The 25,430-nt window shown below is 54.3% G+C and overlaps 1 protein-coding gene across 1 annotated transcript in view; it reads right to left on the bottom strand.

The window, feature by feature from the left end:
* Positions 1-5,334: 5,334 nt before the first annotated feature.
* HS1BP3 (HCLS1 binding protein 3) overlaps positions 5,335-25,430 on the bottom strand; it is a 33,375-nt gene continuing 13,279 nt past the window's right edge. Inside the window, exons 5-7 of the mRNA XM_054475594.1 lie at positions 12,357-12,517; positions 11,391-11,526; positions 5,335-6,753 (exon numbers count right to left, since the gene is read on the bottom strand). Coding sequence (XP_054331569.1) covers positions 6,495-6,753; positions 11,391-11,526; positions 12,357-12,517 — 556 coding nt within the window. The 3' untranslated portion in view covers positions 5,335-6,494. The remainder of the gene's footprint in view (positions 6,754-11,390; positions 11,527-12,356; positions 12,518-25,430) is intronic.

The following is a 25,430-nucleotide window of genomic DNA, read 5'->3' as shown; positions in this document are numbered from 1 at the left end:
TTCCAACCTCTGCTTGAAGCAACCACTAATCTTTCTGTCTCTGTAGATTTGTCCTGGAAATTTCATATACATAGAATCATGCAATAGGTGGTCTTTTGAGTCTAGCTTCTGTCACTTAACATGATGTATTTGAGGTAGATCCATATTGCAGCATGTATCACTCCATTCTTTTTTGTGATCTAATAATATTCCATTATATGGATTTACTGCATTTAGTTTATCCATTCACCAGCCAGGAGGCTTTTCCATTGTTTCCACTTTTTGGCTGTGATAAATAAAGCTGCTATGAACATCTGTGTACGAGCCTTTGAGTGGACATATATTTCTCCTTCTCTTTAGGTATATGCCTAGGAGTGGAATTGCTGAGTTGTGTGGTACATTTATGTTTACTTGTTTTAAAAACTGCTAAATCTATTTCCCAAAGTGCTGCACCATTTTCCATTCCACAGCCATTGATTTTATAGACTGCGAGGTCCTGATGCAAATCCTAGGGCCACCCATACAAGCAGACAGAGCCCAATTTAGGGTCCTGGAACCAGCCTAGGTGTAAAATGAAGCCATCTGGGAAGGGTGGGGACTGAGTCAAGCTCAGCCTCTCTGCAGCTTCTGATGTCTGAGAAACAGGCAGGCAAGAAATCAGCTGTTCTACTTCCTAATCCAGAAAAACATTGCCCTCTGGGACCTACAGCACTTGTTAGGGGAAAATCAGCAAAGTGGCGATAACGCCAAAATGAAAAACAGAAACACACTGTGGAGACGTCAAGGGCTATCTCACCAAAGGAAGAAAACCAGCTTGAGAAGCCAGCAGTAAAGGTAGTTGGCCTGCAGCTCCCATGCTCCGGAAGCCTTTAGTTCCCACTGCCAGCATCCTCAGAGCCCTTTCCGACTCCCTCGGAGGCCAGCGAGAGGATAATGGGGTGATGGCAAGGGGGAGCTCCAGGACTCAGCTGCCTGTGGCTCTGAACAGACAGCGCTGGTCCAGTCAGGGAAGGCCTTCTCCAGAGGGGCACTGCCGGAGGAAGGAAGGAAGGAACGAACACCACTGCCCCCCTGCCAGGCAGGATAGCTGAGTGTCACCAGCTCTCCAATTTGTGCCACATGTTATCTAAGGAGTCATTTCACTATTTAATAAAGAGATCCAGCTTTTGATAGAGATAATTTGATGTGTCTGGCAGCAGCTGCAAAGGACAGAACTTTATAATGATGGCCCGTGGTGGGTGTCTACACACACTACTGCCTGCCCAGCTTCCTCCTGACACGTCCCCTCACATGGGAGTGAAACTGACATGGCACTGCTGAAACACACAGAGTGCACAGGGATGGCACAGGGGCCATGCCTTGCAGAATGGATTGGGCCTCTGCTTGCTACTGAATGCCACGTGCTCAGGACAGGTGGTAACTGTACTGGGTCGAATTGTGTCCCTTCAAATTCATGTCCACAAGGACCCTGTGAAGGTGCTCCTATTTGGAAATAGGGCCTTTGCAGGTATAATTAAGGTAAAATGAGGTCACATCAGATTACAGTGGGCTGTAATCCAATGACTGGTATTCTTTCCTATAAGAGGGAAATTTGGACACAGACACAGAGAAGACACCGTGTGAAGACACAGACACAGAGGAGAGAAACCCATATGAAGACAAAGGCAGAGGCTGGGGTGATACAGCTATAAACCAAGGGACCCCAGGTGTTGCCAAGAAACTCCCAGAAGCCAGGACAAAACAAAGTAAGATCCTTCCCTAGAGATTTCAGAGGGACCATGGCCCTACTGACACCTTGAGTTTAGACTCGTGACCCCCAGAACTGTGAGATAATACATTCCTGTGGTTTAAAGCCACCCAGTTTATGGTGCTTTGCCACGGCAGCTCCAGGAAATGGAACAAAAGCTGAGCCCAGGCTGCAGGCAACGAACTGTCCATGCGGGCAGGTGGCAGAGGGGGAGGGACAGGCAGAGAGGGCCGCATGGAGGAGGTACCTCCTTTAGTTGTGCCTGAGGTTCAGGCAGAAGGCCCAGAGAACAGAAGTGAAACTAGAGGCTCAGCATGGCTCCTGGTAGAATTGGCTTTAATGGCTCAAGTTTTTTCATCTTTGCTTCCTCCAACTTGCCTGGAACAGGTACTGCACACGGTAGGTGCCCATTACGTGCTTAGTGTTTATGGATGAGCTCTGCATGTGGGAAAATAAATGACGTGATTGGCCAGTTGGGCTGGAGAGAGCTAGCCCAGCTTTATTTAAAAAGCCATTCAGAGGCGGCTGTTATGTGCTGAGTTGGCAGAGAAGCATCAGGTCTCTGAAAGTCATCAATAAAGAGCCGGCTTACCGAGGCCACATGCTGAGCCCATAATCCCACTCCAGAAGCTGTGGCTTTAGCCTGAGCATGACCCGAGACATGAAATTGCTTGGCTCTTCCCAGTAGCCAGAGCCACAAAGCACAGGAGTGAGAGGCCAGCCACACAGGAGGGTGGATATCTGTGTACCGCGTGGGATTCTGTGTGTCGCAGCACCAGGCCTGGCATGGAAGTCAGTGGTCAGCAATGGGGCCGGGGGCTTGACTGAGCTGTTGACAGGCCTGCTGATCACTTGCCCAGTGGCCTGCCACCTCCTGTTAGGAGCTAGCTGGTACCGGGCAGGGAAGTCCCTCTGTGAGGATCTAGCATGACCAGTCCACTGAAATTCCTTCAGGCACATAGAGGACTTTACAGCGTACCTGGCTTCCTCCCAGGACCTAGGGTAAGTCTCTTCAATTGGCACTGTGGGGTGAGGGGATGTCACACAGCCAAGCTGGACTGGAACCCTGGCCGTTTGCACCTACAGAACCCAGCTGCTGCTTCACAGGATGCTGTGGGCTGCATGAGAACTCAAGGGCCAGTCCCTACTGCTCCTCCACCGGCCCCTGGATCAGCTTCCCCACAGGCCCCTCAGTCAGCTTCCCCAACTGCAAGGCCTTAGGGTGCTGAGCAGGGAATGGTTTGCAGCGGTTGGAGTTTGTAGTGAGTGGGACCATTCATAGCTTGATGCTGAGAGTTCAGCTCCTTGAGGAGGCTCTGAGCATTGACCATGTTTGCTCTGGGCAGCTGTGAACCCACATGAAGCCAATAGCAGCAGGCAGGACCACTATGTGGGGACATGCTGGTAGCTCTGTTGCCCTCTCTCTTTCCCAGGACTGGCTCAGCTGGGCAGCTGGTGAGCTAGAGAAATGGGAATGACCCTCCACATCAGCGTGACACCGAGTATTAAATCACTGCACCAAGTATGTCGACACAATGCCCAGGTGGCCGCTGGACAATAAGGCCACAGGGCCCCAGAGAGTGGCTGGGCTTTGCTTTCTGGTCTGTACCTTGTGTGAGAGCTTGAGACTCAGAGGAGCCCGTAGGGCACATGGAGGTGAACTTAGTCCCAGATACATTGTATGGACGTTGTCATGGGACACCAGTACTCAACAGGTAGGTGCTCTCCAGGGGGGCCCATGACACAGGCCTGGCCAGGGCAGGCCCTAGGGACTTTCCAGAACTGGCCTGAGTTCCCGGCTTCCTAAGAGGAACAATGCCGGGAGGAAGGGAGCAGTGGGACCCCAGCCATAGACAGTACATCCTGTCCGTGGGCTCACAACAGGCTTCGAAATAAACAAGTGTTGCTGTCCCCAATTAAACTTCTGTTTCCCTTCTACAGGAAACTCTCAGCTGCAGGCTCCTGGCCTGAGCAGACCTTCTCAGAATGGCCAAACTGCCTGTCCTCAGGAGCCAGGACTCCAGCACAATCTTAGCTACAAGATTCCAACCAAAATCTTGGGGGGAATAGAGGCCACATTCTGTCCCTGCAGGAGGCCTCACAGGCTCCCTGAGAACCTGTTTCTAGTTCTCTAGTGGATTTCAGTTTACAGAACTCTCTACTTCAGCATCCCTGGGTTCCAGGGCTGAAGCTGCATCTCAGAACCTGAGCCCTGAAGGCCAGGGCGGGTTTGACAGAGGGGGAGGACCATCTGATGTCAGACCTGAAAGGGCCCCAGGGCCAGTCCAAGCCTAGACCATCTCCACTGTGGGAGAATAGGGGGTAGGTCTGGAGACAGAAAGGGGTCCTCTTTCTTTCTACATGGGTCTTGGCTGCGCAGTTACTGGCCTGATGACCACACTGGGCCTGGGACTCTATGCCTCCTCTGCCTTGGTTGGCATAGTGAGGAGTGACCAGAATCCTCCCCTTCCCCTACCCTAAGCAGCAGCCTGGGTGGCTGGGGCAGGGCAGCTTCCCTGGCTGAGTCCATTGTTTTAAAGGACAATCCTCTCCCCCTCTCCCCTCCCGGGTGGTCTGCCATCAGCCTAGGCACAGAAAAGAACATCACTAACACAGGCTGGAATGGGTCACGGGCACAGCCTTTATCAGGCGACAAGGATCACTGATTGGCCATGAGTCACAGTCCTGCGGGTGAAGAACAAGCCACAGATATTGGAGCATCAATATCTGGGGGCCTTTGTGATGGTGTCCAGAGTCCAGACCACTGAGGAGGTGGCGCCCACAGTGGATGAATACATAACGGGCAGGCCAGGTTCTGCCAGTGACCGCAAGCAGAGCACCAGCCCCTGTGGCCGCCTACCCCGCTGTACCCTCTGCTCCTATGTCACCCGACCCAAAGCAGGTGGGGAGCAGGAGACAGGGAGCCAGCATCAGGGTGCAGAAAGGGCAGGGAGGGGACAAAGCCCAGGGGAGAGCTGGGGCCACCTCTCTGAGGAAGACCTGGCCCCACCCCCTCCCCACTCCTACTGAGACCTTCCTCTGCAGTCAGCAAGGGATGCAGGGCCTGGGGCTGAGTGCTGGGAAGGAGGGGCGGGTGTGAAGGGGGAAAGCAAGTGGGTGGAGCCAGGGCTGGAGCTGTCCCAGAGCCGGCTCAGAGCCCTGGGGAGGGAGCTGACCCTCTGAGCCTGGGTTAAGACAGAGGAGGAGGAAGTCAGCTCTCGACCCCGAGACCACCTGTTTCCTCTCACTCTAGCAGGGGTGGAGGGGAAGCTGCTCAGGACAGGGCAGCACAGCTGGAGAGGGACGTGATCAGATGCAGGACAGAGCAGACAAGTCCTGGCACGGGCCAGGAGCTGAGACACTCGACACTGATGGCTGCAAACCACCCGCACCATCAACTGGGGGCTCCCTCAGGGCTGGCTTTGGTGTCTATCAGAAAAGGGTCTGGGGTCCTAGTCCCACCCGCCCAATGCTTCTGCCAGGCAGGACAGGGCCAAGGAACAATAGTGGTTGCATTTCATTTAAAACTACTGTTTCATTAAAAAACAAAACAAACCAAAACCAAAAACTAGCTCTGAACATGAAGAATTATACCCAAGAAAGACATCTTGACATTTTTTGCTTTATTAAACATCATTCACTGAGAATTTTCAAAGCACTGTGTGGTGCCTAGACCTGTGTGCCAGGGCTCTGGGGGTCGGGAGAAGTCTAAGGCACGGGCCCTGCCCTGGCGCACGGCTCCTTCTCCCCGGGAAGGCAGCTCCACTGGTGAAAGGCCACTGACCAAGTCCCTGAGGACGGCGAAGGCCTCGGGGCAGAAGCCTGAGAGAATCATGCCCCACTGGCAGTGGGAGGCAGTGCAGGCTGGGAGCCCTGCCCAGGCCCCAGGCTGAGCTGTGGGGAATGCTATGACCCAGTTTGCTGAGAGCTGCAATGACGAACATTGGCTCTGTGCCCAGAGGCCCAAGAAGGCCATGGACTGGGCTGGCCTTTCCTGGGAAAGAGGGAGGGAGGAAGAACTGGGGCCTGGCAGGGCCGTCTATACCCTGGAGAGGCAGGGCCTGACTTCTCCCTTTAGAGCTTGCATCAAGAGGAGGCTCAGGAGAGAGAGACTTGCATCAGAACACTCCAGACAGCTGATGTCCCGCTCAGTATTCCTCTCCTGGGAGACCCACCCAGACCCTGCAGGCCCCTGGCAGCCACGAGGAGCAGAGACCCTAGAGTAATTTGGCTTGGGGACCTCCCCACCCCAGGCCCAGGCCAGTCAGTCACCTAGGCTGCAGCTTAGGGTAGGGGAAGGGGAGGATCCTGGTCACTCCTTCTTACTATGCGAACAGAGGCAGAGGAGGGCTAGAGGCCCAGCCCCAGTTTGGGTCTGTGCTGGGGCTGGCAGAACCCGTGGGCACGAAGCTTCCCTGCCCCACGTGACACCTCGCTAGGGCCCCACATGTCTTGCTTCATCCTTGGGGCTGGGCTTCTGGTCGGCAAGGCATCCCCACACCCTCCCTCCCCTTCATGTCCACGGGGAATAAGACACGTTGGGCTGCAGCTCCTAGGGTGAGAGCCACTCCCGCAGCCTGCAGGCTTCTACTTTAGCCCCACAGCCCAGGAGAAAATGGAACCATGCAGTTGTGGGTGCTGTGACCCAGGCTTCTGCCTGGCCTCCCCTGGGGGTGGGGAGGTTCTGACCCTGCAGGGCCCAGTCCCTTCCCTTCATGCAGATGTCCCCACAGACAGGCCTGCTGGGCCAGGGGCCGGCATGGAAGGGTCAGAAGAGGCTGGGGGCGGCCTGGGCTGGTGTATCGTGGTCCCGGATGTACTGCAAGATGTCCATCTCGTCCATGGCTTGGATCTGCTCCTGCGGCTTCTGCTGCCCAGCCACAGCTTCAGCCGGGCCCGCTTTGGGGGGAAGAGCTGGTTTTCTGGGTATCGCTGGCTTAGCTGCCACTGGTGGCTTGGGCTTAGGCTGGGGCTTGGGTTTGGGCTCAGCCCCCAGGTTCAGAATCTGGTCCAAGTCCTCTTCAACTCTAGGGAACCACAGGGAGGAACCCTGAGCATAACACTGCCACCCCGCGACAGGAACAAGACCCCAGGCAATGCCAGTGCCCACACGGGGCTGGGCAGCTGCAGGGAGCCCAGCCTCGGCCAGGTCAAGGCCCCGCCCTGCTCTGCCCCATTCCACTCCGGCCCCTCCACCCATCCTGCCCAGAGGAGACACGAAGGCCAGGGCTCTCCTTCCCTCCCACCCACAGCAAAGCAGGCACAGGGCAGGCCCCACGCAGCCTCCTGAGAGTTGCTCTTCAGGTGACCCCACTTGACACACGCTGCCTTCTATAGGGAGCTTTCCCTCCAATCCCTTCAGAAATAACCACCAGCTACTATGTACAGAGTTCCCGCTCTGTGCCGAGCACTTCAGACACGTTATCATATTTCATCCTCAAAACGCCACTCTGGGGAGGCATGACTGTGCTTCCATCATGCAGATGAGGATGCTGGAGTCCCAGGAGGCCGAGTGACCTCGAGGGGATGGTATGTGACAGTGCCTTTGTTGGAAGGAACAGGACATCGGCCCTCAGAAGCTGAGCCCTCATCCAAAGCAAGCTCAGCCACAGAAAGAATAACCAGGGGCGCTGAGCCATGGTGGCGCAGGGTTGGCCCGCCCACAGTGCCCCTCTGTGGGCCACACGGGTGCTAGACAGAGCCCAGCGAGAGCTGAGGATGGCCTCGGCCAGGCCCCACCAAAACTCTGTCATCACTCCAGACCTCTGATCTCCCACTGGTGGGTGGGCAAAAAGCCCCGACAGTGTTACAGTCACTCAGGACCATCCCTGGGTGCTGAGGGCAGGAAACAGGCCAGGCCACTGATTCTCCAGAACTTGATTTCTGGAGACCAGATGCACAGTGGAAGACTCATTCAATCCATTCCACCCACTCAGCTCTGTGCTGAACACCCGTGATGGCCAGACATTTCCACGTTCATTAACCCATTTAATAATCTCCAAACACTGTGTGGTCGCAGAGATTAGCCCTGTTTTACAGATGAGAAAACTGAGGTGCAGAGAGGCAAAGGGCCTTGCCCTGAGACCCACAGCTAGTGTGAGGATGAACAGGACTTGGCCTGCATGTGGCTGGTTCTCTGGGGTGTGTTCCCCTGGCTGGGGCACTCGGACTCCAGTGTCAGGGTGAGGTTTCCCCTTGTGCTAACGGGCATCTCTACGTCTATCGCTCAGCCATGCTGGAGTCAGGTGAGGGAAGGCACAAGTACTGAAGGCAGAAGACCTGGAGTGCCCACTTGGTCTCTACAGCCTTCGGCTTCCTCATCTACAAGCAGGAGTAACAATGTCACTGGCACTGCTGCACGGAACTGTGCACAGAAGCACAGCACTGTGGGAGGAGAACTGGCTTCCATTCCTCACCCTGCAACTCCTCCATCAGGTGGCCTCAGGCCACTCCTCCTCCCTGGTCCTCAGTCTCTTCTATAAAGTGGGATTGTACTTGCTCTACCACCCTCACAGGGATTCTTACAAGGATCAAATAAGAGAACACAAGGAAAGTAGTTTCCAAATGTACAGGAAGGCCGTATGTACTGATGTCTACTGACAGTCACAGGGTCTGAGCAAGTGGGCATAAGGCACAGAAAAGCAGTGCCTCCATCTACAATGAAGGACACCCCCAGCGCAGTCAGACAGGGGCCACACAATTGTAAAGGTCTGGAAAGAAGGTGTTGAAGTCCAGAGAAGGGAGTGAGCCCTTGGGCCAGAGCAGGCTGGGAAGCCCTCCTGGGAAGGTGGGCCTTTTCAGAAGGGTGAGCCTGGAATGAATAGGGAACAGAATTCTGGAGAAGGGAGCAGACAGCAGAGATCTGGAGGCGGGAATGAGAATGAACAGGAAGAACCAGGCAGGCTCATGAGCAGCGGCTTCTTGCCCTGGGGCAGGGCCATGCAGGGGTGGGGATAGAGAGGCGATACCTCTGCTCAGGACAACTCCTGGCACTACCAGAGAGCCTGTGTGAGTATGGAGGTGCCCAGCACAGCACCCCCAGGGGTGGATGCCTGCCTGGAGCCAGCTGTGGAAGGAGCTCCGGACACCCTGCCTGCTTCCTGGCTCAACCTCCTGTGATGGGGCACAAACCCCAGAGAGAGAATTCAGAGTCTGTTTGGATGGCAGAGAAATGAATAAAAGGTGTCCTTCTTGAACAAACCCAGAGGGACTGGCCCAAGCCGGGCCTTCATAGAGAGACCAGCTGTCTTGGGGTAGAGGCGATTTCAGGAGGTGTCATTCATGGCCAGTCTGCTCCCGACCACCTCAGGTCAGATGTTCCGGAGCTCCCTCCAAGTGGCAGCCCTTCCTTGACTCCCCCAGGGCAGGTGCCAGCTCCACTGGCATGAGGCGGCCTCCATTGAAGGCTGAGGGTACCTGGGAAAAGCTCAAAGGGACTGAATTATCCTCAAATAGGGGCCCTTTGGAAAATAAAGCAGCTGCTAGAGGCTTATGTCAGATTTCAGGATTATCCTGCTTGGCAAAGCAGTGACTCTTTGGAACTAATCAGCAGCTGGATTTGCTCCCAGGTGGGAGGTGTACATGGGTGGTCAGCCACGGCGGGAGGCAGCATAGCTGCTCTTGGGACACAGGAGGCCACAAGGCACCCCTTTTCCAAGCACCCTATTTCTGAGTCATGACTAGGACTAGCTCTCACTAACGCAAGGTCCAGCTCTTTTCTCCTCCAGGCCCAGCTGGTGTGAGGTCAACCAGTGAGGGGTAAGGGAGCTCTAAGACCCTGGCCCCATTCCTTCTCCCTGGGTCCCTGCGGAAGACAAGACTCACCTAAACATCTAGACTAGGGGCCCTGCCCTGGTGTGGCTGCACAGCCAGAAGGAACAAAGCCTTCTCAGCCTCGACCCGCTCAGTGTGTACCCCACGCAGCCTCAGGGCGGCTGAGGCTAGTGACAGAATGAATGAAGGGGTGAAAGCATGAATGAATGAATGACTATCAGAACATTCTTTATTATGAGGAAGCCCAGCTACTCCCTGGATAGTCACAGGGCAGACACAAAGAATGAATGTGGTTCCTGCTCTCAAGAAGCTAATCCTAGTGTTACAGCTGTTTTTGAATTTGTCTGAATTTAAAAAAAAGAAAAGCAGCTAATCCTTTCATTAGCAGATGTCTGCTAAAGTGAAGGTGGGGGTGCGGGACCCACACTTTTTGAGCAGGGATTCCCCAAGCGCTCTGCGGGACGAATGAGAACGTGAAGTGCCGTGTGGTGCTGGCCCGCACACTACGAGCCCTGCTTTTTGTGGCATTTCCCCAATTCATCAGCCACAGAGCCTCTTTGAGTAGCCTTTGACCACCCCACTGTACCATGTTCCGCAGAACACAGGTTGGGAAGTAATGGATTTAGAATAAACTAGGCCGGAAAGGTCCCACGAGAGCCACCCCACAGGGACACATGGACTCCTAGACATGCTTGGCCTGGCCCTGCTGCTCCCCAGGCAGACTCTAGTATTTCATTTCCCTGTGCCTCGGTTTCCCTCTAATAAAATAACAATCCTGGTTTCTTCCAGCCCGCTGGGATGTCAGGAGAGAGGACACAGGATGAGACTGAACAGATGCCAGGGGCCTTGGGGACATGTAAATACCAGAAGCCGTCACGGTGACTCAGGCTTGGCGGGCACTTGCAGGGCTGTCTAATAGCCCGAGGCTGCTAATGAGGGGTACAGATGACAGCCTCCAGGGCCTGCATGCCTTGGTGTCACATAAGCTGTTCCTGGAAAGAGGCGGCCTGGCTTCCTGTGAATCCTGGCACAGTCCTGTGTCCTGGAGCATGGAGGAGGAGCTGGAGACACGCACAACACTGAGCCTGCTGAGAATGTGGCCAGCGGAGGTAAAGGCCTGGGGAGAACTGGGGGGCTGGGTGGGGAGGCAGATCATCCAGCCAAGTGCTCAGACAGTCCCTGATGAAGTGGAGAGGCCAGGCCAGGGGCAGAGCGGGGCCTTAGCCAGGTGGCCTCCCACACTTGATTTCTTATAATATGGAGAAAATAGCATCTACCTTAGGGGGCTGTCGTGAAGATTACATAAGAGAACATGTAAGGAGTCTGGCTTACTGCGTACACAGCAAAGACTCAGGAAATAGGAGCCGTCACTGGCACAGGTTCTGCCAATTGACCTCCATGTGACAGATGAGGCCTCACTCTCCCTTCCTTCTGTGAAAGCTGCTGACCGGGCCCTCCGGCAGAGAGGCCATCACCAGGACACCTGCACTTTGCCCCCTCGCTGAATGGGCTGCATGCTGCCATGAGTCAATTTAATTTGTTCCCAAACTTGCTTATGCCAGTTATACCTGCTCTTGCAATTATATAATTTAATTATTCTTTATATAAACTGTGAAAATACGATTGTGAAAAGAAAGACTGGTTGTGCACACAAAGTTCTCTCTTTCTGGAACTAGCTGAGCAGCCCTGGGCTGCGGATCCTCCCCCTCAGCCTCCTTCACCGCCTCTCACCCAATGTGCACCCACAGGCTTCTACTTTTCACAGGCCTGGGGTCCTCCCCTCAGAGGAGGCTGGGGCTGTGACTGGGCAATGCCCTCAAATGAGCCGGGCCCTTGGCTCTGTCCAGGACACTCTCAGAGCTGGCCAAGCGCCACTGGGGACAGGTGGTACCTGAACAGTTCCTTGGAGGCATCCCTGTGGCCAAGGCTGGGCGTGGGCCCTCCACTCTCACAGGCGGCTGGCAGCAGGAGGGAGTCACCCAGGGGGACAGCCCCGCCGAGGTCAGGATCATCAAACAGCTTCAGGGCTGTGGGAAGGCAGCAGCAGGGGGGGTCAGAGGAAGCCTCTAGGCTGGGATGCCATGGCCACTCTCTCTCTGCCCCACCCCAGGAAGTCTTCTGGGCAGTCCTACAGGAATTGATGCCTCTGCTCAACCTGTCATAACTGGTGCTGCTTTGTAACTGTCAGGCGATGACCTGTCTCCCCAGGGGTCCCCGAGGCCCTCAGGATAGGGACTAGGGGCGGGGACTAGGTCTCACTCCTCAGCATGTTCTTGGGCCCGGCCCTCAGTGAGGGCTCACCAAGTATGGGCTGAATTAGTGGGTGGCATCAACTCCCCTCACCGGAGGATGACCTGGGCATGTGAGGAAAGAGACCCGGGGACGAGTGGAGATGTCCCAAGGCCGCTCAGTTTTCCCTCTGCCAACTCTGCACAGAGCCCTCCAGGGCAGTCCACGCAGGTGGCAGAGAGTCCCATTAAATCCAAACCTACAGTCACACACGTGCCCCAGGCAGGCCCTATCGCTTTCCACACAAACGGTGCCTGGAAACCCAGGGCCCACATCTGCCCACAGATGTCATGGAAGCACTTCTCGAAGCAGCAAAGGAAACCATCCTCCTCTTTGGCGGGATGTTTAGAGGAAACCCACAGTCCCAGAATTTTCCAGGCTGTGGGGAACCAGGTGTGAGGCTCAATTCCTCCAGCAGGAAAGCTCCCTCCAAAGCTCAGTCTATATCACATCTAAACAGGACAGGGGAGATATGGGTCCTATTCATGCCGGGTGAGTCCAGACCCTGCCTGGTGACTGGGCTGGGCACTGAGAGGACACCAGGAGCAGACCCTGGGGCTCTACTTACGGTCCATGGATGACATGTCCTTCGAGGGGCCCTGCGGAGATAGCTTCCTGCCCGGGCCAAAGAGCCCCTCATCAGGGTCCACCTCCTCGTCAAAGATGGTGAGCCGGGGTGAGGGCTTGGCTTTCACGGCCACTTTGGGATGTTTCTTGGGCTTCTTGGAGCTGGAGAATCACAGACAAAGCACAAGGTGAGGATTTCCCACAAGTGTCCAGGTGGCCTGGTCAGATCCACACAGGCGCTGGGCCCTGCAGGGGGGCGGCTGGATGCCATGGGCCAGAAAAGACCAGGCCAGAGGGACCAGGGAAAGCCTGGAGAGGGCCACCCAGAGCAGTCCAGGCAGGTGGAGCTGAAGACTTTCTGAAATCTCTAACAGATGGTCACACGACCAAGGGAAGAACAAGTCCTCCATCCCAGGGGAGAAAAGCAGGCCAGCAAAGGTGGTTGAGGAGCAGGTTTCCCCAATGACAGAGTGGTAAGGCCCCTGCTACTGTGGGCAGCTGTGCCCTGTGTTCAAGAAATGACCACTGTCAGGAGGAGCAGGCGGCTGCCAGACAACCCCAGCTCTTAGACGCCTTCAGGCCTTGAGTCTGCCATGTGGTCACAGGCCAGAGATCACGCTCCCATCTGGAAGGTGGAGACAGCTGCCTGGTCTCAGGGTCTCAGCACTTGGGGGCCAGGCTCAGAGAACCGCATTCCACAGCCACTCAGAAATGGGGATGGACCTGGTCTTGAGCCACAAACCTCAGGGCTAGGACTCAGGAGGGCAGAAAGCAGCCTTGGTAAGTGCCTTATTGTTTCCTTTGCATGGTAAAACCACCATTGTTCTAGTTAACACTTGGGTTCTGTGGAGCAGCCCCCCTCTTTCAGGAAGCCTCTCTGGGACTTGCCCACCTCCCCGGCTCCGGCTCTGCCACCCTAGGTCCCATTACAGTGCACTTGCCCACTGGCTGAGGAAGTCCTGCTCTGGGCCAGACCCTGCTGCAAGAAACTAGGACAGGGCAGGATGGAAGCTTCTAGGGTGTGGGAGTACTTTAGTTTTGATCCAGGCGGTGGTTACTGGCAGGATAAGTAAACACGCATGGAGCTGAATGCTCAGGATCTGTGTACATCACTGTAAGTGATACTGCCAGTAAGTAAACACACTTGATTTTACTTTAACAATTACTTTAACAGGCATTCAATCCCCGCTGATGATGCCTGTTAGCCATTTTAAGGTTCCTGAAAATAATGAGAATATGCTCTTTACTGGAAACTGAAATTCCGCGTGCCTGCCCGCCTGGCGGGCAGTTCCACTGGACTGAGGTCACTATGTGAGGTCACCATCTGAGCTCATGCCGGTAACACGCTGCGGCAAAACTGCACCGAGAGGCTGGCCTACACAATGATACAGATTAACCAATGGCAGATAAAAATAGCAGAATGGCCCTGGGTGCTGGAGGGGCAGGTCCCCGCAAGGTGACCATTCCCACAGTCTGGAGTCTGAGGTCTGGCAGAATCCCAGGCGCCCAGCCGAGGTGAGGAGAAACTATGAAAGCCAGGAAGGCTCCCTGCTGGAAGGCTGCAGGACAGAGCACCCTCTGAGCTCAGAGCCCAGTCCCAGGGGAAGGATCTCTGCAGGGCTTGTTTGTTGGATGAGGAAACAGTGGTCCAGAGAAGCTGAGTGTCTGCCCACGGCCACACAGCAGGGAAGGGACAGGCAGGCTGGGTCTAGATTGAGGATGGTCATACTCGTGGTCCTATCCTCTTGTCCCCTCCAAATGTCCCATGAAGAAGGTGATATAGGATGGGGCAGGGATAACAGGATTGATCCTGCTGTTCTCTGGGGAGAAAGTGGCATGTTTCAAGGGTAGTGATGGGGAGCAGAGACGCAGTGGCAGGGACTGCTCCAAGAAGGCCCATCTGCCTGGTCCTGTGCTTTCTCCACCCAGCTCAGGCCATGAGGGACCTCCTCTGCTGTGTACCACCCTCAGGCCCTGCTTGTAGTGCTGGAGGTGAGGTGGAGGGAGCTTGGATTCTCCACCCTAAGGGCAAGTGCTTTCCAGAAATCTTCAGCTTCTGCTCCTCTGAGACCTAGAGGAGCCAGGGCTCGCCTGCTCTTACTCAGACGTTCTCCCCTTTATTCTCACCAATCAGGCAGAGCCAGCTCGGCTCTCATGACTCCTAGGAAGTGGGTACCAAACAAGGGCCATGGCCTCCTGGGGCAGACAGCAAAGCTGACCCCAGCCAAGACCCACTGAGTCGGAAACCCAAGCAGGCCCTGAACACAGGAGGCTGTGTTCAGTCTCCTATGGAATTCCACAGTCAGTCAGGCTTACAGCCGCTCTTCTGCCCGATGCTTCTCTCCACTTCGTTCCCCATCTCTGCTGCCCTTTGCGTGGCCCTTGCTCCTGGCCCCAGCAGGCACTGTGGTGAGGAAGGGTGGAGAGCCGCCCTAGCCCCTACCCAGGTGGCAGCTCTCAGGGAGAGCAGGTCTGAGGCTGCTCTGCAGCCTCCCCCAGCAGCAGCTCCATGCCACACCCCCAACTGTCCCCTCAGAAACAAGCAGGCCCTCCCTGGCTCCTGGGGATCGAACTTGCATGTACCCAGCCACAGGTCCCTCGGGGCAGGGGAGAAAGAGGCTTTGCATTGACCAGAAATCAGAGGGCGCACAGAGGGAAGCGAGCCATCTGAGGAGCAAAGGAAGCGAGAGAGAACAGGCCTGAGGAGGTCTCTCTGGAGAAGCCGTGGTGCCCCTTCCTATGCCTGCACCTGGTCTTGACAGCACACAGGAGGCCGAACTTTCCTTCCATGTGAGTTTTCTCCTCCAACTGGATCATGTCCTTGTTTTTCTCCCTAGAGACATGTTTACCCTTTTGTTGTCTTGAACTGAAATAAAATGGATGTATAGCACACGCAGGCGGCTCCGGCAGGCATGGTCTGTACCCTACCCCCACCCACCCATGCCACCTGGGCTGCCTTCTCTACCTCCCCAACTCTCCAGACCATCTTCAGGGGAATCAAGGAAGAAGCAGGAAATACAGAGTTTTGGTGCCTAAAAGCCCCAGGGTCCTGTCCTGAGCGGTCCAAAACTTTCAGGCTCTGGGGACTTAGTAATGTGCCTGGTCCAGAACAGATGCCTTGATAAACTCTGGATGAGAGGATGGGTGATGGACGGAGGGGAGCAGGGATGGACAGGTGGAGGACAGGTAGGCAGAGAGCAGGGTGCCAGCACATCTCCATCTCAGGATTCTGTTAACCTATTCCTCAAGGCGGGAGGGGCAGGGAGGGAAGAGGGATAGGCTCCTAGACCCAGTCTCAGACAGCGCCCTAAGTGCGAAAGCCCCTTCTCCAAAGATCTCCTGGCTGACTCCACTGGCCTTGCTGCCAGGCCCTCAGCTACTCTATGAGCAACTAATTCCTTCCCTCATGAGCACCTTTGATGGCGAGCAGTCACTGAGAACCTCCCACCTGCAAGAACCTGTGCCGGGGACGAGGGAACGAAGATGAGGACGAGCTGCCGCTGTCCCCAGAAGCTCATGGCAGAGCAGGGTCACATAGAAACTGATCATTATGGCCGGGCGAGGTGGCTTATGCCTGTAATCCCAGCACTTTCGGAGGCTGAGGCGGGTGAATTTAAGAATAAAATACGAAAAGTGCTTTAGTTTAAAGCAAAAAGTTTGCGGGAGGCCAGGAGTTTGAGACCAGCCTGGCAAAGATGATGAAATCCCATCTCTACTAAAAATACAAAAATTAGCGCAGCATGGTGGTGCATGCCTGTAATCCCAGCTACTCGGGAGGCTGAAGAGAATCACTTGAACCCCAGGGATGTAGGTTGCAGTGAGCTCAGATCACACCACTGCACTCCAGCCTGGGTGACAAAGCGAGACTTTGTCTCCAAAAAAAAAAAAAAAAAAAGGAAACTGTTCATTAGCACACAGGGTGTTCTGCTCTGTCACGGCAGAGCACAGACAGAGCCAACCAAGCCTGAGGGCTCAGGGAAGACTTCTTGGAGGAGGTGATGTGGAGACAGGAAGTGAACTTTGTGGAATGGAGCTAAATAGCCTCTCAGGTACAGGACCTGAGAGTCACACTGTGAGGGTCTGCAGGGGGTGTGACTAAGACATAACTGGGAACCCAGATTCCTCTTGGTGAAAGGGGACCCCTTAGGTTTGCAGCAGACGTAGTGCCATGAGGGAACAGGCTGAGAGTCAGGTCTCTCCAGGGAAGCTTTGCTCATGGTCCATAAAAGAAACGACCAGAGCCTAGACTAGGGGAGCAGCAGTGATGCGAGGGGAAGACAGGCTAGGGGGAACTTCAGAAGGCAAACGTGCTTATACATCTGGACAGTTGAGGTGATCAGCTGGCAGAAGGGAATTGTCTAAGGTGATGACAGATTTCTGATCTCAGTGAGGGGGTCAGTAATTCCATATGAGAGGTGCGTCACTCAGCCTCTGAGCCATTTCTTCACCCTTCTCCTAGCACAAACACCTCAGGGTTGTCATGAACACGGAGTCGGGTCAGGTCGCACACATGGGCTATCACTCGGGGGCCCCCTCAATCCTCTCCTCCCTGGTCCTCCTCCTCCTCCATTCCTATATCAGCATCCACCCAGCTGTCTGCAGGCGCACGGCCTGGCTCTGCAGTGCCCGCCCTCCAGCCCACCCTCTGCACTGACAGGAGACAAAACTCCTCACTGACGTGGAGGAAGGGTGCCCTCTTCTCCCTTCATTGGAAGGACAGCTGGTCATGATTAGAATCTTGTCACTAGGGACAGGGCAACAGGGGCTTCAAAGGGAGGTCTGCAGGGAACAGGCCTGGAACTGCAGCTCCTGACTTCCTGGTGAGCACGGGGGTCATCGGAACTAGTGCAGGCCATGAGGGCCACCAAACATGAGTTGGGTCCACAGAGGTTGCATGAGGTAGGTGGGGTGCTCCTGGATGGATTGCAGGCATGTGCTGGCATGTTCTTGTTGCGTGCACATGTGTGCATGGACAGACACCCGCTTTCCTGCTGTGTATTCCTGACGGCAGACAGACGCGCAGACCAGGCCACGTTCTGCAGGCAGGCGTGCAGCATACGGGGTGAGAGGCGGCAGCTGCCGCGGCTGACAGCTCCAACGCTCAGACAGGCTGAGCAGCAGCCTGGCTCCCTGTGGCTCAGGCAGTTCTGGTGACAGTGATTGACACATAAGAGCATCCACCACTCTGGCCACCCAGGGGGCCTGTGGCACCATTCCCAGATGTGCCCACCCACACGGCAGACCACCAATGGGCACCAACTGCTCAGAACCGGGTGTACATGCATGGCAGAGACATGTCCTAGACACAGCCAGCTTAACTGGGTCTGAACAGAAGACTGCTGATCCTTCCACAACTGAGACACATGGACAGCATGACTCTTCAAAGCCAGGGTGCAGCTTAACCAAATACAGAAATCCACCTCCTTTCCAATGATGCAAACTGCGTACTTTAAACTAATGCACTTTTCATACTTTATTCTTAAATTCAGCTGTTTGGTGTCTTTTTGTTTTTTGGGTTTTTGTTTTTTTGAGACAGGGTCTCTGTCACCTAGGCTGGGGTGCTCACTGCTCACAGCTCACTGCAGCCTTGACCTCCTGGGCTCAAGTGATCCTCTCACCTCAGCCACCCTAGTAATTGGGACACAGGCACACACCATCACACCTGGCTAATTAAAAAAAATATTTTTTGTCGAGATGGAGTCTTGCTATGTTGCCCAGGCTGATCTCAAGCTCCTGGGCTCAAGTGGTCTTCTCGCCTTGCCCTCTCAAAGTCCTGGGATTATAGGCAAGAGCCACTGTGCCTGGCTGGTTTTATTTTTTCAATGAGAAAATTCTCAGAGTACCAATAAATGGACTTCTGAAATTCACACCAGGACAATGTTATTTGCAACAGCAATGGGCTTCCTTGGAGAAGCAATCACAAGAGTGAGAATCACCTGAGGACAGGGACTAACCCTGGGAGTCCAAGCCAGCCTCATTGGACAGGGGCTTCAGAGAAGGCCAGGATGGAAAAACGAGCAGAGTCACAAAAGCTGTGCTCCGGGCAGAGAGAAGAGCCCTGTGAAAACGCCAAGGTGTGCAGAGCCTGGCATAGTGAAAGTGCCCAACAGCTGGGCAGCAGGTGCATGGAGGGAGGCTCTGTGCGAATTGTTGGCCACCTCCAGTGGGGCCTGGGGAGATTCTGGCCTTTGCTGAGACAGGAGCAGCAGAGGGGGATGTAGGAGAACTTGTATAGGATCTGGACCAGTCACTCAACTTCCCCAACCATGTTTCCTTACTGGAGGTCAAAGGGAAGAAGGAGGCAACTGACACAGAAATGCTTCACAAGCTGCCAAGTGGGTCCTGTATGCAAGTCACCGCAGGGCCATGGCAGAGGCCTGGGGTCCCGGGAGCTGCCTGGTGATGTCTAGGCTCACTTATGCTTTCTACTCAGCAGACTTCACTCTGGGCCTTAAAAACTAAATGGGGCCAGGCCGGGCACAGTGGCTCATGCCTGTAATCCCAGCACTTTGGGAAGCCGAGGCAGGAGGATCACTTGAGCCCAGGAGTTCAAGACCACCCTGGGCAACATAGTGAAACCTCATCTCTACAAAAAGTAGACAAAAGTAGCCAGGCATGGTAGTGTGTGCCTGTAGTTCCAGCTATTTGAGAGGCTGAGGTGGGAGGATCAGTTAAGTCTGGGAGGCTGAAGCTGTAGTTAGCTGAGATCACACACCACTATACTCCAGCCTAGGTAAATGAGTAAGACCCTGTCTCAAAAAAAAAAAAAAAAAAAAAAAAAAAAAAAAAATGGGGCTAGCCTGGGTGGTCACCATGAATGTTTATCATTTGCTATGGTCCCCAGAGTCACATTCCAAGGACCTGTTTCTCAACAGCCAGAGCCCACTCTCCCAGCCACTGAGCCCTATCTTGAGGGACCAGGAGTCAGTGACAATCCCACCTGAGCTTGTGGGTGATGCCATTTCTCCTTCTCTACAATGGGGCCACAGACTGCCCCTCACCCATCCCAGCTCCAGCACCACCAGGGAACCAAGTGGGTCCCAGCTGCAGGTCTCTGCAGCCCACGTTCTACAGCAAGCACCCAGTCCCCCCAAGGGACAATGGCCAGGCCACATGTAAAGGTGGAACTCTGATCCACAGTCTGCAGTAACCTGCCCAGGAAGCCAGACCACAGCCTCTGCAGCAATCAGCCCCAAATGGCCAAGATTTGATCAATAACTGCCAGCTTTCCTAAATTTTTCCCCATTTCCAGTTTAGTAGGACCCTCCAGAGAAAGCCAAACATGCCCCACTTCCTGGTCACAGAGGACAAAGGATGCCCCACTCTCATTGGCTGCTTCTGGATTCCCCATGCCGATAACCTCCAATCAGCGTGTATCTGAGCCTTCCCTTTCATCTGTTTCAAAGTGACCCACTCCCCTGCCTCTCTTTGCATCTTTGCCAAATGCAGGTGATGGTGGCTGATACCTCCGTGGTCGCAGTAAGCTCTAAGTAAACCACCATTGCTGGTTCTCACATGGGCGCTCCTATGCCCCGATCCACTCCAAATGGTGACATGACCAGCAGGCAGCTAGCTGTCCTTGCAGTGGGGAATGCCCATCACCCATGTCATCAAAAAACGAGAGTGAACAGGGGAGGGCTGAGAAGTCAGTCCCCTGGCACAAGTGTTGGACACAGACTGGGGACAAAGGGAAAAGTCCTGGGCCAGCAGTCAGGAGACCCCCAGCTCTTGCTCTCATGCCCTCCTGTGTGATCCTGGGAAGGTTCCTCAGTCGTAACAACAGAGTCTGGATCTGATCTGCAGTCCTCAGAGCGTAAAGGCTGTGTCATCCTAAGAGTGTTGCTATTTGCCAGAACTTGCCACAACGGGTCCTGGGGGAGCCTGAGTTGGGAGAATGGCAAGTATGACCACCCAGATTTCTATCTCTCAAGGAATCAAGCAACCACTGAATCCCACTAAGGATTCAGATAAGCAGGCTCCTTCCTCCAGGGCCAGGGGCTGCCCCATCTCCAGAATCGCCTGCTCTAGGAAGCTGTAACAGGTGACAGGTATACTGGCGCTCCTGGAGGGAGGCAAAGTCATAGTGTGCACATCACAGGGTCCTGACATTTGCATAACAACTATAGGAAGTGGAAAAGCTGCCTTTTATATTCATATTTCAACTGTTGTTTAAATACACAAAGACCTCTTTAGAGCAAAGTAAATCTGAAATAGTGATAACATTTTACAAAGGAACTTTCCTGTAGTGCTTTATCTCATTTTATCCTTTCAGCCACTGGGCCTCTACTTTACCCCCACTCTACAAAGAAAGAAACAGGCTTGGAGAAGTACAGCAACGCACTCAGCGTCCACCAGCTAGTAAGTGGCAGAAAGGGGATTTGAACCTGCGACTGCCCATCTTTAACCCTGCTCTGGGGGTAGCCACACATCCTGGGGGTTCTAGCTGCCCCACTCACTGTCAAACCATACTCTAAGGGGCCCTCGCCTTCTGCAAAGCTGCCCAGGGCTACCCCAGGAAGTGGGGCTGAGGCTGGAGGGACAAAGATCCAGTCCCCACTTGTCCCAACCAGGGGAAATCCTACTTCAGCCTGTTTTATGTACTGGGATTCTGGATGATATGTCTCTTGAGCCAAAGGTTTTGCTACTGAATTTAAAAAGGAGAAACCACTAGTACTTCTGTTATTCCTAACAGCCCATTCATTCAGGCAGGACTTTGTGCAGTAATCTGTTTTTTTGTTTGTTTGGTTTTTGTTTTGTTTTGTTTTTGAGACAGAGTCTCAGTCGCCCAGGCTGGAGTGCAGTGGCATAATCTCAGCTCACTGCAACCTCCTCCTCCCAGGTTCAAGCGATTCTCCTGCCTCAGCCTCCTGAGTGGCTGGGATTACAGGTGTGCCCCATCATGCCCAGCTAATTTTTGTGTTTTTAGTAGAGACAGGGTTTCACCATGTTGGCCAGGCTGGTCTTGAACTCCTGATCTCAAGTAATCTGCCCACCTCAGCTGCCCAAAGTGCTGGGATTACAGGCGTGAGCCACTGCATCCGGCCACAGCAGTAATCTGGATGGGGAAATGCAGTTGGCATGCACACTGTGCTGTTGTGATCACTGTGACAGCCTGCGTGGTGTGCCACCTGCGTGATGCTGCAGGGCGGCTGTGGCACCTGCCTCCTCCTTTCCTTATGGCTTTGGGTCCCCAGCCAGGCCGGGGCTAAGTGCTGCACAGGTGCAGGGTGAGGTCGGGCCCAGCCATCCTGGCTCATGGCCCCCACATGAACTCCAGGATGGCACAGCAGAGAACTCCTCCAGCAGGTGGGCCAGCAGATGAGGGAAAGCCCAGCCTGAGCAGGAGGAGCTGGGGAGCAGACAGTACCGGAAGTGCCTTCTGGACACGCCCTGTCCTCAGCCCGCTGTGGGCAGCAGACTGTGGTGATGGCCGACCTGCCGCTTTCCACACCTGTTTCCTTTCTGGCATTTCCAACACTTTAATGGAGTTTGGTTTCTGGGAATTCTCAAACAGGAGCTTGCAGAAGAACCAACTCAAGAGCTTGTTAAAACACAGATTCTGGGGGCCCTACCCAGATCTGAGGGAGGCCTGGAATCTCTATCTCTGCCAAGCTTTCAGTGGCCCAGAATCCCTAGGTGGTCTCTGCTGCACTGGTGGCATCAGGGAAGCCCTGGGTGCCCAGGCTCAGGCTGGAATGAATAAAGAGGTGCCCATGCGCAGTGGTCAGGATATTCAGCAAGAGGCACCCTTGGGGAAGCAGCTCCAGGGCACCTCAGGAGGTGGGGCTGAGGCCCTGCTGTCCCCACAGAGCTCCCCTCCACAGCTCACCTTAGGGGACTGTCTTGCTGCTAAATCTTGGGTTAGCAAATCTGGGAGCACCTGGCAATGTGCCAGAAGCATTCAAAACCACATAATCATTCCAGAGAAGTGATTTCATCCAAATATAGAGAGTAACATATTATTTTTATACTAAAATACATGTGGTTGTTTTATGAAAGACGAAGCAAAATCCATATTAAAAAATAACCATAAAACATGGCATTCCAGAGAAACATCCAGCTTCACCACGGAGGCCACAGCACAGGGACCCAGGTGTGGGCTCCCCCTTCCAGGGAGTCTGGGAAGCCCAGCCTCACAGGCAGGTGCATTTGTTCATACAGGAGCCAGCCTGTCCCACAGGACACTGTGAGTCCTCAGGGACCCAGGGCCTGGAGGGGGTCCCTGTGTGCAAAAGAAGAGGTGGGAGGAGTGGGCCCTGAGGGCGGGGGTGGGCAGGGCTAGAAAAGCAGAGGGGCCCTCCCAACAGAGGGGCTTCAGCCCTTAGACAACCCTTTACTGGAATGGTACCCCAAAGCCCCCAGAAGCAGCTCCAGGGACCTTACTCTGGGGCACATATATAGGGGAAGGCTCCATAGAATAAAAGCTTTGTATATGTAGAAGTTCCTCAAGTTATTGCCCGTAATAGGAAAAACCTACAGAAACCCCCACCACGTCCACAAGCAGGGGTCTGGTAATGCCACTTACAGCCCATCGAGCTGAGAAACCAGCAGAGGAAGGAGGGAGAGTGCAGCTATTGATCTGGAAGGACCTAGAACATGTAAACTGGAAAAAAGCAAATTCCAGAACGGCACATAAGACAATCTCATTTTGGCAGTAAGATGTGAATATTCAAAGGTGCATTCAAAAATTCACAGGGAAAGGACTTTTATCTGTGATTGCAATTTTTCTATACTAATTGTGTATTATTTGAGTCACAATGAAAATGGTTTCCCGCAGAGGATTTCCAGCATAAGGCAGAACTATTAGGGTAGAATGTCAATTTTCTCAGCACCGTGGCATCTCTAAAATAGAAACTTAAATACAAAACAGGGGCGACATGGAGCAGCAATCGGGACAGACCACAGGGTGAAAAAGCAGAGTACGAAAAGGCACGTGCACTGTGCCTGCTGTTGCATGGATGGTGCTGGGATAGGGTCAGACGAGAGCCCCAGCAGATGGGGAGAGCGGTGGTGTTGGGATGGGCCGAGGTGAGGGCTTTTTCTATCTTTAATTGCTCTCTAATGGTGTAATAACGCTCTTTTGCCCCTAATCAAAACCAGGTTTAAAAGACAAAGAAAAGCCAGGCCGGCCTGGGCTCCCGCTTTGTGCTGGCGACTCCCACCCTCCCAGCAGCCCTGCCGTGGAGCAGCCCTTTAGCAGAGCAGCAGCGCCTCGCCGCGGCCACGGCGGGGAAGGACCGAGGCTGGTTGCATGGAAATGGTGGCTGCTCCAGAGAGCCCAGAGCTAAGCCCAGACATGGGGCAGGGCAAGCTGGGAAACGGGGGCTGCTGCATCTGCACAGGAACCAAGGGCACGGGAGGGAGAGGGGTGCACAAACAGCCTCCCGAGAAGAACAGAAAGTCCCCCACCAAAGGGCAGGTGGGTGGCACCAAGAGAGATCAATCAGTCCACCTGGGTGTCTGTGAAAGGCCGAGGTGGAAACCCAACTTCAAGGCACGGCTCTGCCATACACACAGCTCTGGAACACACACGGCTCTGCCACACACACGGCTCTGCCACACACACAGCTCTGGCCAAGATCCTGCTCAACTCCTTCCTCGATTTTACCATCTGTGAAAGGGGGATAATCCTGGGGCCCTGCCCGCCTCCCAGGCTGATAAAGACTGGACTGGAGATGGCGTGGGGTCCTGGCTCTGCCATCTGCAGGCTGCAGGAATGTGGACGAACCACTGGCCCTGAACTTGAGTTTCCCACCACACAGAAGAGGCTGATGCCACTGCAGGCCTCCAGGGCTCTCCGTTTCTTGACCTGTGCCCACAGTGGATCCTGAAAGCAGTTTGGTGAATCATGACCTTTCCAAACGTGGAAATAGAATAGAAAATATCCCAGTACAATACACTTAGTAAGGTTTTGTATGAGTTCTGGGAACTTTTGCTTCATTTCTATGGGATGTTTATACATGTGTGTCCTGGGTCATGGCATACCATATAGTTTTTACCATGGGTCGTAGCAAGTAGTTTCAGAAATGCTGTCTTACAGGTATAATGAGATCATGCAAGCAAATGCTAACTTAGTTCCCAGCATTTCATAAACTCTCAAAAATTTACTTATTATTCCTGCCAGAGGTGATAACGTTGATCCATCAGCACCTTGTCACACGGGTCCTTAAAAAGAAAGCCCAGCAGGAGAGGGTCTCAAGCCAGCGGGATTACTCTTAGGTGCTAAGCTTTCCCAGGATTCAGGGGCGAGGGCCCCAGAGTACAGAGCTGGGGAGGGGGCTGGGGCCCCCCCACCAAGAGGTCCCAGGACAGCTGACACATCTCCCCTGACAATCTGCTAATGAAGTAAGTAGGAAGTTCAAGGCAGCACTTGCCAGCCCCAAAGAACATTTTCCTACCCAAAAAAGGAGCCGCTCTGCTAAGTGTGTTCTTCAGCCAAAGGCTGGCACAGACCACCAAAGTCCATCTCGGTTTGGCACTACGTGTGGTTACTCAGAACAACAGAGAATGTAAGTTCAAACAAAGCCTCACCCTTACTAAAATAAAGCCCAAGAAAGGCCTGCAGGGTTGGGCCAGGCTGATAAGGAGTGACTATTACAGGCTTGTCCCCACATCACCCGCTACTCTGGCTGCCTCTCCCTAAGGGCCGCTGACCCCACTCAAGGACAAGGCCAGCCACGGAGGGCCAGGAGGAGCGACTGCAGGGCACTTGCTGTGCCCAGGTGCCGCAGGACCCCAGATCTCAGGCCTGTTTCTGCTGCAGCTCCCTGAGCGCCGCATACCCTTTCCCAGTGCAAATCCTCACCCCTGGACGCTGGTCTCGTGGCCACCCTGCAGTCCACCCTCCCATAACCTTCCCCACGAAGAAAGCCTTTCCAGAGTGGGCTGTGATTTTAGGAGAGAATTCTGCATGCTGATGAAGTTGAACTTGCTTCTGCCTGATTTCTACTGGGCTCTAATTCCTTTCTGGGGCAGGACCTACAAGAGAGGACTCACTCATCTGGCACCCGAGGACTTCGGTAAATGGCTAAGAGACATTCGTTGTGGGAGAACAGTACCCCTGGCCTGGTCTGAT

The sequence above is a fragment of the Pongo pygmaeus genome, chromosome 12 (assembly GCF_028885625.2).
Source record: "Pongo pygmaeus isolate AG05252 chromosome 12, NHGRI_mPonPyg2-v2.0_pri, whole genome shotgun sequence".
In the NCBI taxonomy this organism is placed as follows: Eukaryota; Metazoa; Chordata; class Mammalia; order Primates; family Hominidae; genus Pongo; species Pongo pygmaeus.
Note: the sequence above shows the minus strand (reverse complement) of the source record. Positions and strands in the feature narration are given on the sequence as shown.